This window comes from Heptranchias perlo, chromosome 35 (genome assembly GCF_035084215.1).
Source record: "Heptranchias perlo isolate sHepPer1 chromosome 35, sHepPer1.hap1, whole genome shotgun sequence".
In the NCBI taxonomy this organism is placed as follows: domain Eukaryota; kingdom Metazoa; phylum Chordata; class Chondrichthyes; order Hexanchiformes; family Hexanchidae; genus Heptranchias; species Heptranchias perlo.
Genome location: NC_090359.1, coordinates 21,385,105 through 21,401,914, shown reverse-complemented (window position 1 = coordinate 21,401,914; position 16,810 = coordinate 21,385,105). Strand labels below are relative to the sequence as shown.

Sequence of the window (16,810 nt, the reverse complement as noted above, 5' to 3'; positions counted from 1 at the left end):
AAGCATCTGAATGAACCCCGAGCAACAACAACTTGCATTTATATAGCGCCTTTAACGTAGTAAAACATCCTCAAAACGCTTCACAGGAGCGATTATCAGACAAACGTTGATACCGAACCACATAAGGAGATATTAGGACAGGTGACCAAAAGCTTGGTCGAAGAGGTAGGTTTTAAGGAGCGTCTTAAAGGAGGAGAGAGAGGCGGAGAGGTTTAGGGAGGGAATTCCAGAGCTTAGGGCCTAGGCGGCTGAAGGCACGGCCGCCAATGGTGGAGCGATGGAAATCGGAGGATGCGCAAGAGGCCAGAATTGGAGGAGCGCAGAGATCTCGGAGGGTTGTAGGGCTGGAGGAGGTTACAGAGATAGGGAGAGGGGGCGAGGCCGTGGAGGGATTTGAAAACAAGGATGAGAATTTTAAGTTCGAAGCTATTTTAACCCCAATTAATTAAAGATCGGTTGTCCAAGCTTGAACCGCTTAAAGTTGGGCGCAGTGACGACCTAGCAGGCGGAGATATGGATTTGAAAACACAACCAGAAGGTATCCCATGGTGGCATTCAGTTGAAAGTTATAGGGTGTCATTTTATGACAACTGGCCGGGAGGGACACCCACAAGATTGGGAGAAACTACTGGATATTACTCTCTTTTGCCTTCAATGAAGAGCAAAATCGGGCAGGTCGGAAAAAACCAGCCGGGCGCACCCAATCCCGTCAGTTTCCCCACGGGCGGGTCAGGTTAAAATTGTCCCCCATACGGGACGGGGGAAAAAAACGTGACGGGAACTTAAGTGCGACGCAAGAAATCAGGCGACACGGCAAACGCACAGAAATACGCTAGACGTTTCGGAGAGGTGGTTTCAAGTCGCAGTTATAACCCCCCCTCCCCAATGAGAGTGTCACCAAACCCCCAGGTTATGTACCTCCATGTCAGGTACGGCTGTTGATGCATTTTCTGAGAAACTGGCTTTTTGCCACCGTTTCTGAGGGAGGAGAATGGTTTTTTTTTTGGCCGCCTCATGGGTTGCTAATCTAAATGACGGGGTGTGGTGTTCTCACTGCAATCGTTCAGTTTTGACTCAGGTTGAATTGGAAATACAAGGTTCAGCCAACAGGCCATGACGACTTGGATGGCCTCTGTTGTGTCAGCAAACTGGGCGGTCAAACAGCGACGAGATAAATACTTGGTTTTGTCAGGGCAACAGGCGGACTCCCTGATCCTCCACCACTTATGTCCCTTCGCTCGTTGACCTACATTGGCCTCCAGTCCGGTAACGATTTAAAAATTCCCATCTTTTGTTTTCGAATCCCTCCATGGCCTCATCCCACTCCCCTTCCTATCTCTGTAACCTCCTCCAGCCCTACAACCCTCCCGGATCTCCGCGCTCCTCCAATTCTGGCCCCTCTTTCGCATCCCCGGTTTCCTTCGGCCCACCATGCCTTCAGCCGCCTAGGCCCTAAGCTCTGGAATTCCCTCCCTAAACCTCTCTCCGCCTCTCTCTCTCCTCCTTTAAGACGCTCCTTAAAACCTACCTCTTTGACCAAGTTTTTAGTGAACGGTCCCAATATCTCCTTATGTGGCTCGGCATCAAATTTTGTTTAATTTACGCTCCTGTGAAGCGACTTGGGGATGTTTTACTATGTTAAAGGCGCTATATAAATGCAGTGCTCCACACATGGAGAAGGATGTCCGACAGCTTTATAGGGTGGAGGAACCGAATGGCACTGAGCAAGTGTGGGGAACAAATTCAGGGACGGGGACACAGAGTTGAGAGGGCTGTTGAAAAGGAATTTTTATTGTAAACAATTTTACAACACCAAGTTATAGTCCAGCAATTTTATTTTAAATTCACAAGCTTTCGGAGACTTCCTCCTTCCTCAGGTAAATGTTTAGGAGCTCCTTGAAGCCTACGCATTTATACATATAGAACAATACACGGTGTTTACAGACTGCCCCTGCAACTGCCCGTTGCCAAGGCAATCACCGTGTTCAGACAGAGAGGTGTCACCTGCAGAACCCCCGAATACACATTCAACAAAAAAACAAACAGGGAAAAAAAACAGAGAAAAAAAACAGAGAGAGGCAGAAACATCCGGAAGGCAGAGAAAGCCAGCAAATGACCCATTATATTAAAAACAGATAACATTTGTTCGCTGGTGGGGTAACGTGTAGCGTGACATGAACCCAAGATCCCGGTTGAGGCCGTCCTCATGGGTGCGGAACTTGGCTATCAATTTCTGCTCGACGATTTTGCGTTGTCGTGTGTCTCGAAGGCCGCCTTGGAGTACGCTTACCCGAAGGTCGGTGGATGAATGTCCGTGACTGCTGAAGTGTTCCCCGACTGGGAGGGAACCCTCCTGTTTGGCGATTGTTGCGCGGTGTCCGTTCATCCGTTGTCGCAGCGTCTGCATGGTCTCGCCAATGTACCATGCTCTGGGGCATCCTTTCCTGCAACGTATGAGGTAGACAACGTTGGCCGAGTCACAGGAGTATGAACCATGCACCTGGTGGGTGGTGTCCTCTCGTGTGATGGTGGTATCTGTGTCGATGATCTGGCATGTCTTGCAGAGGTTACCGTGGCAGGGTTGTGTGGCATCGTGGACGCTGTTCTCTTGAAAGCTAGGTAATTTGCTGCGAACGATGGTCTGTTTGAGGTTGGGTGGCTGTTTAAAGGCGAGTAGTGGAGGTGTGGGGATGGCCATAGCGAGGTGTTTGTCCTCATTGATGACATGTTGAAGGCTGCGGAGAACATGGCGTAGTTTCTCCGCTCCGGGGAAGTACTGGACGACAAAGGGTGCTCTGTTGGTTGCGTCCCGTGTTAGTCTCCTGAGGAGGTCTATGCGATTTTTTGCTGTGGCCCGTCGGAACTGTCGATCGATGAGTCGAGCGTCATATCCCGTTCTTACTAGGGCGTCTTTCAGCGTCTGTAGGTGTCCATCGCGTTCCTCCTCGTCTGAGCAGACCCTGTGTATTCGCAGGGCCTGTCCATAGGGGATGGCCTCTTTGACGTGGTTAGGGTGGAAGCTGGAAAAGTGGAGCATCGTGAGGTTGTCCGTGGGCTTGCGGTAGAGTGAGGTGCTGAGGTGCCCGTCTTTGATGGAGATTCGTGTGTCCAAGAAAGAAACTGATTCTGAGGAGTAGTCCATGGTGAGCTTGATGGTGGGATGGAACTTGTTGATGTTATCGTGTAGTCTCTTTAGTGATTCCTTGCCGTGGGTCCATAGAAAGAAAATGTCGTCGATGTATCTGGTGTATAGTGTTGGTTGGAGGTCTTGTGCAGTGAAGAAGTCCTGCTCGAACTTGTGCATGAAAATGTTGGCGTATTGGGGTGCGAATTTGGTCCCCATGGCTGTTCCGTGTGTTTGGGTAAAGAACTGGTTATCGAAGGTGAAGACATTGTGATCCAGGATGAAGCGGATGAGTTGTAGGATGGCTTCCGGAGATTGGCTGTTGTTGGTGTTGAGTATTGATGCTGTCGCAGCGATGCCGTCATTGTGGGGGATACTGGTGTATAGTGCCGAGACGTCCATCGTGGTGAGAAGTGTTCCTGGTTCAACTGGTCCGTGGGTACTGAGTTTTTGTAGGAAGTCTGTAGTGTCGCGACAGAAGCTGGGGGTTCCCTGTACGATGGGTTTCAGGATGCCCTCGATGTATCCAGAGAGGTTCTCACACAGGGTTCCGTTGCCTGATACGATGGGACGTCCGGGTGTGTTGGCTTTGTGTATCTTTGGGAGGCAGTAGAAGTCTCCCACGCGGGGATTACGTGGGATGAGAGTGCGTAGGATGCTTTGAAGGTCTGGATCGAAGGTCTTGATCAGTTTGTTGAGCTGGTGGGTGTGTTCTTTGGTCGGATCTGCGGGTAACCGTCTGTAGTGTTCCTGGTTGTCCAGTTGTCGGTATGCTTCTTTGCAATAGTCTGTTCTGTTCTGTATGACTATGGCTCCTCCTTTGTCCGCTGGTTTGATGACGATGTTGCGGTTGGTCTTGAGAGCGTTGATGGCGTTGCGTTGTGCTCGGGTGACATTCTGGACTGTCTTCTGAGTGCGGCTGATGAATCTGGCATTGACGCATTTCCTGACAGCTTGAGCATACATGTCCAGCTGAGGGCAGCGACCCTCCGGAGGAGTCCAGTTTGACTCTTTCCTCTTCGGTTGCTGTACCGCGGATCCCTCTGTCTGCTGTTCCGGATCGTCGATTGTCTCATTGGGTTCGCTGCTGAAATCTTGGGGTTTGTGGTAGAATTCCTGGAGCCTCATTCTCCTGATGAATTCCTCTGTGTCCGCCGCGAGACTAGTGGGGTCCATTTTGGTAGTGGGGCAGAAATTGAGCCCTCGGCTGAGAACTTCGATTTCGTCTGGTTGAAGGGTGTGGTCGGATAAATTGACAATAGACTTCCCTGTGGTTGCAACCGTGGTACCAGGGGAAGCTTGGTCGTTGCTGGTGGTGATGCCGAGTTTCTCAAGCTTCCTGCTCTTGGTTTTCATGTAGGCAGCGTAGTTCCGTTGCCTCGTCTGTTTGGCGGTATAACGTAGCTGGTCTGCTGTGTCCTGAGTACAGGTTGAGAGTATGGACTCTATCTTGGTTTCGAGGTTGTGGCGTCTGCTGTAGAGTTGGTGTATGAGATGGTTGCGGAGTGTGCGAGAGGTACGGCGGCAGAGTCTCTCAGCGTAATCCGAGTTGTATGTGGACTTGAGTGGGTTCGTGATCTGGAGTCCTTTCGGGATCTTGTCTGCTTTCTTGCAGCTCTGTAAAAACTTGATGTCTGTGTCTAAATGCGCGATCTTCTTGGATATCCTTTCCACTGTGAGCCGGCAGTTTGTGGTGTCGATGGTAGTCATGATGTGGAGATGCCGGTGATGGACTGGGGTTGACAATTGTAAACAATTTTACAACACCAAGTTATAGTCCAGCAATTTTATTTTAAATTCACAAGCTTTCGGAGACTTCCTCCTTCCTCAGGTAAATGTTCAGGAGCTCCTTGAAGCCTACGCATTTATACATATAGAACAATACATGGTGTTTACAGACTGCCCCTGAATTTTTATAGCAGAGGGGGACATGGTAAGAGGGAGGTGAGGAGTTCCAGAGAATAGGGGGTGTAGTGATTTAAAGGGCAGTGTGTACCATCCACAGGATGCACTGCAGCAACTCGCCAAGGCTCCTTCAACATCACCTCCCAAACCCGCGACCTCTACCACCTAGAAGGACAAGAGCAGCAGGCACATGGGAACAACACCACCTGCACGTTCCCCCTCCAAGTCACACACCATCCCGACTTGGAAATATATCGGCCGTTCCTTCATCGTCGCTGGGTCAAAATCCTGGAACTCCCTTCCTAACAGCACTGTGGGAGAACCTTCACCACACGGACTGCAGCGGTTCAAGAAGGCGGCTCACCACCACCTTCTCAAGGGCAATTAGGAATGGGCGATAAATGCCGGCCTCGCCTGCGACGCCCACATCCCGTGAATGAATAAAAAAAAAAGTCGCCACTAAGAGCGGAGGGAGCAAGAAATGGGATAATTCAGTGCGGAAGGAGTGGTGAGGACAGGTCAAATATTCATTGCCCATCTCCAGTTGCCCTCGAGAAGGTGGTGGTGGGCTTTACATTTGAACCACTGCTGATTGCGGTTTGATACATCCGAGTGGCTTGCTGGGTCACTTTGGTGCAAGACTGGAGTCACATATATAGGCCTGACCGGATAAGGGACAACAGGTCTCTTTTCCAAAGCACTTTAATGAGCCAGTTGGGTTTTTGCGACAGTCCGACAGCTGCGCGGTCACTCTTCCTGATCCCAGATTTCCATTTTTTTTGAAAAAGCTGAGTTCTCCAACTGCCATGGTGTGATTTGAACTCATGTTCTACTGGATTATTAGTCCAGTAACACCACCACTATACTACCATCTCCGTTATTGCCCATCCCTGGTTGCCCTGGCAATTGCTTTTACAACTGGCTGGCTTGCTAGGCCACTTCAGAGGTCATAAGTCAACCAGACTGTGTGGGGCTGGGGTCACATGTAGGCCAGACCGGGTAGCGGTGGCAGGTTTCCCTTAGCCGAAGGACATTTGTGAGCCTGTTGGGTTTTTAATGAAGTCCGGCAGCTTCTGATGTCAACTCACAAACCACCAGGTTTACTCAATTCAATTCACAAACTTGCCCTGGTGGGATTTGAACTCATGACCTCGGGGTACGGTTTGCCAGGTGGAGGTAGGAGTCACATTAGGTGCATTCAAAATACATTGGGAAAGTTAGAGTGCTAAAAGCGACTTAGCCCAGCAAAGCTCATTCCTTGCCTCCCATTCTCCATGGGGATCGGGCGGGAAAGTGGAGTTGAGGTCGAAGGTCAGCCATGATCTTATTGAATGGCGGAACAGGCTCGATGGGCCGTGTGGCCCACTCCCGCTCTTATTTCTTATGTCTTGTGCACACAGATTTAAGGTAATTGGCAAAAGAACCAGAGGGGGAGATGAGGAGACATTTTTTTTTAACGCAGCGAGTTGTTGTGATCTGGAATGCGCTGCCTGAAAGGGCGGTGGAAGCAAATTCAATAGTAACTTTCGAAAGGGGAATTGGATAAATACTTGAAGGGGAAAAATTTACAGGGCTGTGGGGAAAGAGCAGAGTCGGATGGGGGGAGTGGGGGGGGGGAAAGCGAGACATATTGGACAGCTCTTTCGAAGAGCTGGCAGAGGCACGATGGGTTGAATGGCCTCCTGTGCTGTTATGATTCCATTATCCTTTCAGCCTCCAACTTAGCAAATGACGTCCTACAAATCGAACGCGTCCGACACAAACAATGCATTTAAGGGAAAGCTAGATAACTACAAGGGAGAAAGGAAAAAAAAAGGATTATGTTGATTATGGTGAGATGAACTGAGGTGGTGGGGAGCTTGTGTGCAGCATAAGGCTAATGGAATGCTGGCCTTTATATCTAGAGGACTAGAGTACAAGGGGGCAGAAGTTATACTGCAGCTATACAAAACCCTGGTTAGACCGCACCTGGAGTACTGTGAGCAGTTCTGGGCAACGCACCTTCGGAAGGACATGATGGCCTTGGAGGGAGTGCAGCGTAGGTTTACTAGAATGATACCCGGACTTCAAGGGTTAAGTTATGAGGAGAGATTACACAAATTGGGGTTGTATTCTCTAGTTTCGAAGGTTAAGGGGTGATCTGATCGAAGTTTATAAGATATTAAGGGGAATGGATAGGGTGGATAGAAACTATTTCCGCTGGTTGGGGATTCTAGGAGTAGGGGGCACAGTCTAAAAATTAGAGCCAGAACTTTCAGGAGTGAGATTAGAAAACATTTCTGCACACAAAGGGTGGTAGAAGTTTGGAACTCTCTTCCGCAAACGGCATTTGATACTAGCTCAATTGCTAAATTTAAATCAGAGATAGATAGCTTTTTGGCAAAGGTATTAAGGGATATGGGCCAAAGGCAGGTATGTGGAGTTAGATCACAGATCAGCCAAGATCTTATCAAATGGCGGAGCAGGAATGAGGGGCTGAATGGCCTACTCATGTTCCTATAAACACTGGCATACCCCAGTTGGGCTGAATGGCCTGTTCCTGTGCTGTAAATTCTACATAAAAACCCAGTGCCAGCTCTATCGAAGCTTCCGAGGTTGTGAAAGGGGGTGGGCGACGACAATCCAGGACCAACGGCCCAATTCCTGCTCCTGAAAGTACTTTTGCTGGGCGCCCATCAAACCCGTCAGTCCGCTGTCATTGAACTCCTTGCCTTTTGCCACTCCCCCTGTCATACACAGCAACGGGCTGAGCTCTACTGGATACACACAAGAGCTGTAATGGGAGTGGACCCAGCTCCACTGTATATTCTCACGGTATCTCAAGGCGTGACCTGCAAGAGGGGAGGTGGTGCGGGGGAGTGGGGCTGGAAACAGTTAACTTTTACTCAGCTTGCAGTCATTGCTACTGATTGCTGAGTCATTTTACGCCCCCGAGTTTTATATTCTTCAACTGCACTTTAAACAAGCCCCACCCCTCCAGGATAGTGAGTGTGAGGTCATTTTATTATTCATCCACTCCATCACAGTTCACTAAAGAGGATGCTAGTACTAAAGGAGAAGGTAGTAGCCACATTGGATACGATAATAAAGGAGGTACTTACGTCGGCAGGACCCAAAAGTAGAAAAGCCACCCGGTCCAGATGGGATGTATCCTCGGTTACTGAGGGAAGGGTAGAAATTGCAGAGGCTCTGGCCACAATCTTCCAATCCTCCTTCGATATGGGAGTGGTGCGAGAGGACTGCAAATGGTACAGCCCCTGCTTAAAAAAGGGGAGGGGGGGATAAACCCAGCCAATTACAGGCCAGTCAGCCTAACGTCGGTGATGGAGAAACTTTTCGGAACAATAATCCGGGACAAAATTAATTGGAACTTGGAAAAGTATGGGTTATTAAATGAAAGTCAACACTGATTTGTTAAAGGAAAATTGTGTTTGACTAACTTGATTGAGTTCTTTGATGAAGTAATGGAGAGGGTTGATGAGGGTAGTGTGGTTGATGTTGTGTATATGGACTTTCAACAGGCATTTGATAAAGTACCACATAATAGACTTGTTAGCAAAATTAAAGCCCATGGGATTAAAGGGACAGCGGTAACGTGGATACAAAATTGGCTAAGGGACAGAAAGCAGGGAGTAGTGGTGGACAGTCGTTTATCAGACTGGAGGGAAGTTTACAGTGGTGTTCCCTCGGGGTCGGTGTATTAACGGCCTGGACTTGGGTATAATTTCAAAGTTTGCAGATGACATGAAACTTGGAAATGTGGTAAACAACGTGGAGGATAGCAACAGACTGGCCAGGAGGGTCGGTAACCAGAAGACGCAGATTCAAGGTAATTGGCAAAAGAACCAGAGTCGACATGAGGAAGCACATTTTTACACAGCGAGTTGTTCTGATCTGGAACGCACTGCCTGAAAGGGCGGTGGAAGCAGATTCAGTAATAACTTTCAAAAGGGAATTGGATAAATATTTGAAGGGAAAACATTTACAGGGTTCTGGGGAATGGGACTAATTGGATAGCTCCTTCAGAAGAGCTGGCACAGGCACGATGGGCCGAACGGCCACCTTCTGTGCTGTACTATGCTACGATAGTAATCAAGTCAGCTCACAAGGAACCCCAGCGTCGCCTCCTCTGCCTGTCGATACCTCTCTCGCCTGACTCAGCTCTCCGACTGCAGCCTAGGGGACGTTGGCACCCACTGCCTCTTTGGGCATCGTCAGGCTCTGAGGGGGAGGGAAGGAGCATGGAACTGGAGGGGGAGGATAATGAGACCCACCCATACTCAGGGAATTCCTTTCAGCGGCAAAGAAATTCTACCACACACACACACAATAACACCACACTCTGCACCAGCTACCCTTGCTTTGTGCTTTTTTTTCTTCTTTTAATTACAAGTTTTTTTTTTGCTTTTGGAATAAAAACAAATTACAATTTCATAGAGCTAATAAGACAGTGCTGTGGGTTTAGATACAATGGTTATGATTTGGCTAAATCAGACCCAGAAACGGGGGCAGAAATCACAGAGCAGAGAGGCAGCATCCCCTCATCAGTCAACTGGACATTCAAGAATTTGTTTTTAAATTAAGATGAGACCAAAAAGAGAATCTTTTAACCCCTACCACCCTCCTCCCGCTCTGTATATAGCTATACACTCGCTGCAGGAAAGGCAAGCAATAACTGCTCGGCAAAACAGCAGCTCCCCTAGAACGGCAGGACTTTGGAGGGAGGGGGGGGGGGGGGGAAAGAGAGTCTAGACGTCTGCTCTAGCTGTCGCGGGATATTGTTCCGTGGCTAAATTGCTTGTCCTGGCTGAGGCTCGTCCCCTCTCTCCCCTCCTCGTGTCCAAAACGGCAATGGAGCTGAGCGAGTGGAGCATGCAACATCGAGTGAACCCCTCACTGTCCTGTCTACGCTCCCACCCCCACCCCCACCCCCACCCCAAACACGGCTCCCATCCTCTGCGCTCAATGCCCTCCCCTCTCTCTACTCGTCCCCTGTCCGTGGAACGGGCCACCCAACTGATCAACGCCACCGTCTGCGGTTTGATCGCAGGGACAACTCAAGAGTTATTCCGTCGCGATGGAGCCGAGAGAAACTATTTCCCTCGAGTACACTCACTAAACGCTGATCTCCATCCACCCTCCCCGCCTGTTACTCAATGCATGCAGGTTAAGAGACGGCATAGAATTCCCCCTCACACGGCACAGTCAGGCTTCCAGGATAACAGGACACTGTGGTGGGATTTTGGGGGGTGATTCACATCCAGAGGGAGACCACTGAGAGACAGTCTGAACAGAAGATGGTGGCAAGCAGTCTCATCAAGGGGGGGGGGGGGGGGGGGGGAAGGGGGGCCCATCCAAGCACAAATGGGCAGCTGCCTCTTCAGGGAGCACGAGGCTCGACATTAATACCCTCAACAAGCACACCCTCCTTCCAAGCACAAAGCTTCACCCTCTCGTCTCCTCGCTCCCAGGCGGCCATGGGGGGGGGGGGGGGGGGGGGGAAAAGAAAGCCGGAACGTACTCCCGACTGATCCGGGCTGCGCCTCACGTCAGCCCGAGGCCACCATCTTCCCACCGAGCCCGTTCTTTGCCTGTGGGCCCTTATTATCTCTAGCTCAGATCACCAGACTCCAGCCCGACAAGTAGAATAGCCAAGTTAAAATTAAAATAAAGAGAGAGAGAGATTTAACTTAAAATCCTTGAGAAGTTTTTTTTTAAAAAAAGCTTTAGTACTCTCTAAATACTCTTTCAACATTGTAAATATTACAAATTTTTGCAGGTTTCATTTTTCCTACTAAATCAAACCAGTGATTTTCATCAAACAGACAATCCAAACGATTCTTAAGGCTGAAAATTCAGTTGAATAAGATGCTTCTTTAAGACGAGAACGGATTGAGTCGCCCGATGCACTGATCCCTGGGTCAACTTGGGCCACGGCTCTGTAAACTATGTACAGTACAGAAAGCACAACAGTCCATTCCAACCAAGGGTGCTGGACCCTCTCGCGCTCTCAGCAGCTTGTTTAACCCCGTCCTCCCGCGTCCACAGACCCTCCAAACTCTACACCCCCCCCCCCCCCCGCCTCCTTCAGACACCTACGACCTCCTTAAAAGTCTCTCTCCTGCCACCCATCAATACAGAAGAGTCACTGAGGGGATGCTGGACATTCTAATCCGCCAGCATTCTTCCCAGGAGTTTGGTACCTCCCCCCTGCCCCCACTCCATCTTGATCAACATTAAACGACCCTCCTCCCCCTCTTGCCCCCTTGAAGCACGTCGCACAATTCCCCAGGCCGCACTCCAATTTCCATTCTCCGCCCATCTCAAGTGCAGCAGGTCCGCTCCCTAGTTCTGGCACAGCCTTTTTACACACACACACACGACACCCGATGGGAAACCATTCGAAAGGTCCACTGGGAGAACGCTGCCTGACTGGAGCACTGGCAGAACCGTCTTGGGGTTCAGGGAGCCCGGCTCGTAGAGATGGGGAGGGGAGGTCAGAAGCACGAGTCACATGGCGCGGCCAGACTTGACCAACCTTTCCTCCTCTGGTGCACCACGGCGACGGAGAGGGAGCGGGAACCAGCGACTAACGAGGGACCCGTCAAGACTTGAGAAACCAAAAAGAGGGACAGTATTCACTGGCTTAACCCAACCCAACTTGTATAGAAACACACACACACACACCTGCCCAACAGGTTTAAATGTGATGCCAGCAATCACCATTCTGTCAGTTCATGACCTCCATCTGGCCTCCCCAGACGGGCTGACCAAATCACAAGGCGCTGTTCCACCAGTTATATCTTCCTATTCATTTACAACGACAAAAAAAAAACACAAACGCGGAGCTGGCTCAACATTAATTGCAGGTTCACTTCGTAAAAGGAGGAAAAGATTTAGTTTGGCAATGGAACAGAAATAATCGACTGTGCTGGCCTGCGAGGTAAAGTAAGGCTTTTTTGTACCAATTTTTTTTTAATAAAAAAAAGCACTTTGCGTGAAAGCTGTACTGAGTTTCTCCGCCCCCCCCCCTGTCCCCCACACATTAGGGGGAATCTCGTGCAGCAAAATTAGGCTGGGGGAGGGAGGGGTTAGGGGGGGGCAATGTTACCCGTACGACTGACGACTCGAGGGACTTGTGCGGAGGGCAGTGTGAGGCGGAGGCGAGGGGCCCAATTCGCCCAGACGGCTTTGATCCCACTTTCACGCACATGATCAGTCACTTAATCCCCCACCCTGTCATTATGGGGGAGTGGGGGAGAAACCTCGCTCGGGCCAGCTGGAGTCGCGTGACCCGAACGGAGCCCTCCCTCCCCATCCCCACGCCCCCACCAGAGATCTTGAACGAAACCTAGAAGGCAACTCCTCTCCTACCCCCTTCCCCCCGAAACAACCCCACACTGCCCAGTCTTATTAAAAGGCAGCGAATGCCAAGTTAGCAGCATCACATAGATCAGTCCATTGAAGCTCAAACCCCAGTGGGTTTGCTGCTATTGCTATGGTGCTGGAGTGTAGGTACTGGAGGCCGCTGGCAGTTTTGTTTTTTTTGCTTTGCTCTCTCTTGTATGTAGTGTTTATTTTTTTTTTTCTCTTCCCGTTTCCGTGACCCCGCCGCAGGAGCGAGCTCTCAGGCGGTGGCCGCGCTGGCCGAGGGAGAGCCCGAGGAACCGCCGCTGCTCCCCGCGCTCCGCATCTGAGCCTGGAGCTGGGAGAGCTGGTCCGGGTTGGCGAGCGACTTCAGCAGGGCGTTCTCGCGCTCCAGCAGAGAGTTCCGGTCGATCAGCTCTTTGATCTGCTCCTTCAGCACCTCCACCTCCTCGCGGACCGCGTACATCAGGTGACTCTTGACCAGGTCCTGCGGAGCAACAGGAAGCAAAAAAATGAGAAAAAAAAAATGGACGCTCTCTGCGCAGACCGCGCGGAGAAAAATTCAACGCACCCTTCATCAATTCTTAACTCAGGACCCATAACCATCACTCCACAACCCTTTCCCCTCACGTACCAACACATTCAGGCATTACATCCATCAATGGGAGTAGCCATGGCCTCAACCTAAAATAAGTTTGGCGCTAAAGAGCACACTTAACCTTTTCCTCTGTCCCCCCAGCCCCCCCCACACCCCGGCCAAGACACACTCTCCACTTGCTTGGATGAGTGCAGCTCCAACAACACTCAAGAAGCTCGACACCATCCAGGACAAAGCAGCCCACTCGATTAGCACCCCATCCACCACCCTAAACATTCACTCCCTTCACCACCGGCGCACCGTGACTGCAGTGTGCACCAGCCACAGGATGCACTGCAGCAACTCGCCAAGGCTTCTTCAACAGCACCTCCCAAACCCACGACCTCTACCACCTAGAAGGACAAGAGCAGCAGGCGCATGGGAACAACACCACCTGCACGTTCCCCTCCAAGTCACACACCATCCCGACTTGGAAATATATCGCCGTTTCTTCATCGTCGCTGGATCAAAATCCTGGAACTCCCTTCCTAACAGCACTGTGGGAGAACCTTCACCACACGGACTGCAGCGGTTCAAGAAGGCGGCTCACCACCACCTTCTCAAGGGCAATTAGGGATGGGCAATAAATGCCGGCCTCGCAAGTGACGCCCATATCCCATGAGCGAATATAAAAAAAAAACACACCCACCCAGCAGAAAAACAGGACTGTCTCAGAACGACTTTTCCACAGTTCCATTCAAACCCCATCTGCGGACGCTCGCCCTCTCCAGTGAGACTCTGTGGCTCTGGGTTAGTCCCTGAAGTTCCATCCTTTGTACTCGCCCATCACCACCCCCCCCCCCCCGCCCCCACTCTTCACGTACTTGTGCCAGGATGCTCTCGTCCACAGGGAGTCAGTCCTGAGAAAACTCTTGGTGCCTGCATTTATATAGCGCCTTTCACCACCTCAGGACGTCCCAAAGCGCTTCACAGCCAATTAAGTACTTTTTTGAAGTGTAGTCACTGTTGTAATGTAGGAAACATGGCAGCCAATTTGCGCACAGCAGGATCCCACAAACAGCATTGAGATAATGGTCAGATAATCTGTTTTTAAGTGATGTTGTTTGAGGGATAAATATTGGCCCCAGGACACCAGGGAGAACTCCCCCTGCTCTTCTTCGAAATAGTGGCCGTGGGATCTTTTACGTCCACCTGAGAGGAGCAGACGGGGCCTCGGTTTAACGTCTCATCCGAAAGACGGTGCGGCGCTCTCTCAGTGCTGCACCAGGGGTGTCAGCCTGGATTATGGGCTCGAGTCTCTGGAGTGGGGGCTCGAACCCACGACCTTCTGACTGAGAGGCGAGAGAGAGAGACCGACCCACTGAGCCACGGCCGACACCCAAGGTCATTATAATCAATTAATTGTAGGCAATACCTGCCCGTCAACCTACGTGATAATCTTGTCCCTCGGGCATCCTGGCGAGGCAACGTGAACCAGACGTGGCGCTGGGCATAAGCGGGTCCCGGGGAGTACGATGACTGACTCTCTGCCACCCTTCTGCGGCGGGCTGGGCTTTTAAGTACACTTGTAGGCTCTGCTCTTTATATATGAAGGTGCCGGGGAGTACGATGACTGACTCTCTGCCACCCTTCTGCGGCGGGCTGGGTTTTAAAGTACACTTGCAGGCTCTGCTCTTTATATACACGGGTATTAATACTCCCGGGCGGGAACCAATGGGGTGCCAGGGGACCCAGGCAGTCATTTCCTGTTTGCTTAGCAATACATAAAAAAGAAAGCCAAACTAAGCTTCACCAGCAGAGAGAGAGGGGAAGTGTCAACCACAGAAGCTGCCTTGCACAGTGAAACATCGGACCATCAGGAGGGGTGGGGATGTCAGATGTGAGGTGATGCAGGGCGTGGAGGTAAAGACTAACAAACCAATCTTGTAGATCGTAGGGTGGAGTCACCTTATCACAAACAACGGCACGGCGCTCACATCTAGCTCGTTGCCTTAACGAGCCAGCCCGCCAACTGGTGCCGAGTTTGGGAGGGGGGGTCCCACCGACACGAGCTCGCTCGTAATCGAGCGCCGGTTCAGCGCGCTCGCCTCCCGGGTCAGGAGGTCGTGGGTTCGAGCTCCCCCCTCCCCCCGGTGCAGGACTCTGAGCGCGTAATCGGACATTCCAGTGCCAGTACTGAGGGAGCGCTGCGCTGTCAGAGGTGCCGCCGAACCTGCCCGCCTGCTCAGGCAGGATGTGAAAGAAGTTCCATGCCGCCTTCAGCCAACCAACAAAAACCAGATGAGCTGGTCATTTATTGTGCTGCTGTACGTACAAGCACAGAGTTGGGGACCTTACGACGTACACACTGGCTGCTGGACCTGTCTACACAACAGCAACTACGCTTCAAAGGTAATTAATTGGCCGAGGCGCTTCGGGACATCCTGAAGACTCGAAAGTCGCTGTGGAAATGCAAGTCCGTCCCTCTTCCTCACTTACAACAGACGCACACTTACCATGGCTTGTTCAATCTTGTTGTCAATGGCGACCATGCTGCTGCTGGAACCACTAGGGAGAGAAACGAGAACAGCAGTCAGTCAGTGAGTGAAAGCAGAGCCAGAGGTGGCACAGTGCGCATCACCGACATGCAGGGAAGCGCACAGTCCGCCAGCGGGAAATACCTCTGGCCCGGGGAGAGTGGGGGGGTGGGAGAAGAAACAGAAAACCCACCAGACTTTCCGTACCCTCAAATCAGTAACTCCTGCGATTTTAGGGCAAACACTTTACGGGTAGACTAGCTGTGCGTCGGTACCGAGGATAGGGGCTTACTTCTGCACTTTGTGCGTTATTCAGAACGCACCAGGGACTCCAAAGCTGCGGTACAACTAGCGATTTGGCTCAGTTGGCAGCACTCTCGCCTCCGAGTCAGAAGGGCTCGGGTTCAAGTCCCCCGCTCCGGGCATGTCCCAAAGCACACTTTCCGATATCAGCCCTGAAGTCAGTCTCTCACTCCAGGAATTGATCCCGTAATCTAGGCTCTCACACCAGTGCCAGCACTGAGGGAGCGCCGCACCGTCGGAGGTGCCGTCTGTCAGAGGAGACGCTAAACCGAGGCCCCGTCCGCCCCTCTCAGGTGGATATAAAAAATCCCAAGGCCACTATTTCGAAGAAGAGCAGGGGGGAGTTCTCCCCGGTGTCCTGGGGCCAATATTAATCCCTCAACCAACATCACTAAAAAAAAATGATCTGGTCATTAGTGCAGTTGGCGGGAGCTTGCTGTGCGCAAATTGGGTGCAGAGTTTCCTACATTACAATCGGGACTACTCGTCAAACGTACTTCATTGGCTGTAAAGTGCTTTGGGATGTCATGAGGTTGCGAAAGGCGCAATTCTTTTAGGTCGGTAATCGATTCTGTGTTTACTGGTGTCCCCCGGAGAATTCATATGTTATACGCAAAGTCTGTCCCCACGTTCAGTTTCATTTTTACCTGTTTTTTTACACCTTCCACTGTTGACAGCTTCCCTTCCAGAGTGCAGCACCGCCTGAATCAAATACTGGCGGTCACTGTTCATCCTTTAAAGTGGCCCACACATGCGGCAGAAATTTTAACTTGGTTTTTTAAAAAAAAACACGAATTACAGACCTCTGCCTTGCAGAAAGCTGTAACTCACTGCTTCAGGGCACTGAAACCAGATTCAAAAATCACTGCCAGGACGGACAGCCTATGCTGCCCCCTGCTGGTGCTACCCACGCTTCTCCAGAAGCGCCCCAAGCAGCTCTGGTCTGAATACAAGACGAGTTAAATTACAAGGTCAGGGACGCAGGGTATCGAGGGT

General features: G+C 51.0%; 1 protein-coding gene across 2 annotated transcripts in view; it reads right to left on the bottom strand.

Annotated features, from left to right (window-relative positions):
* Window positions 1–9,386: 9,386 nt before the first annotated feature.
* The window catches only part of LOC137302416 (TSC22 domain family protein 4-like), a 61,803-nt gene continuing 54,379 nt past the window's right edge, over window positions 9,387–16,810 (bottom strand). For both annotated transcript variants that reach the window (XM_067972065.1, XM_067972064.1), the window contains exons 4-5: window positions 15,491–15,542; window positions 9,387–12,884 (exon numbers count right to left, since the gene is read on the bottom strand). In XM_067972065.1, the coding sequence (XP_067828166.1) occupies window positions 12,657–12,884; window positions 15,491–15,542 (280 nt within the window). In that variant the 3' untranslated portion in view covers window positions 9,387–12,656. The remainder of the gene's footprint in view (window positions 12,885–15,490; window positions 15,543–16,810) is intronic.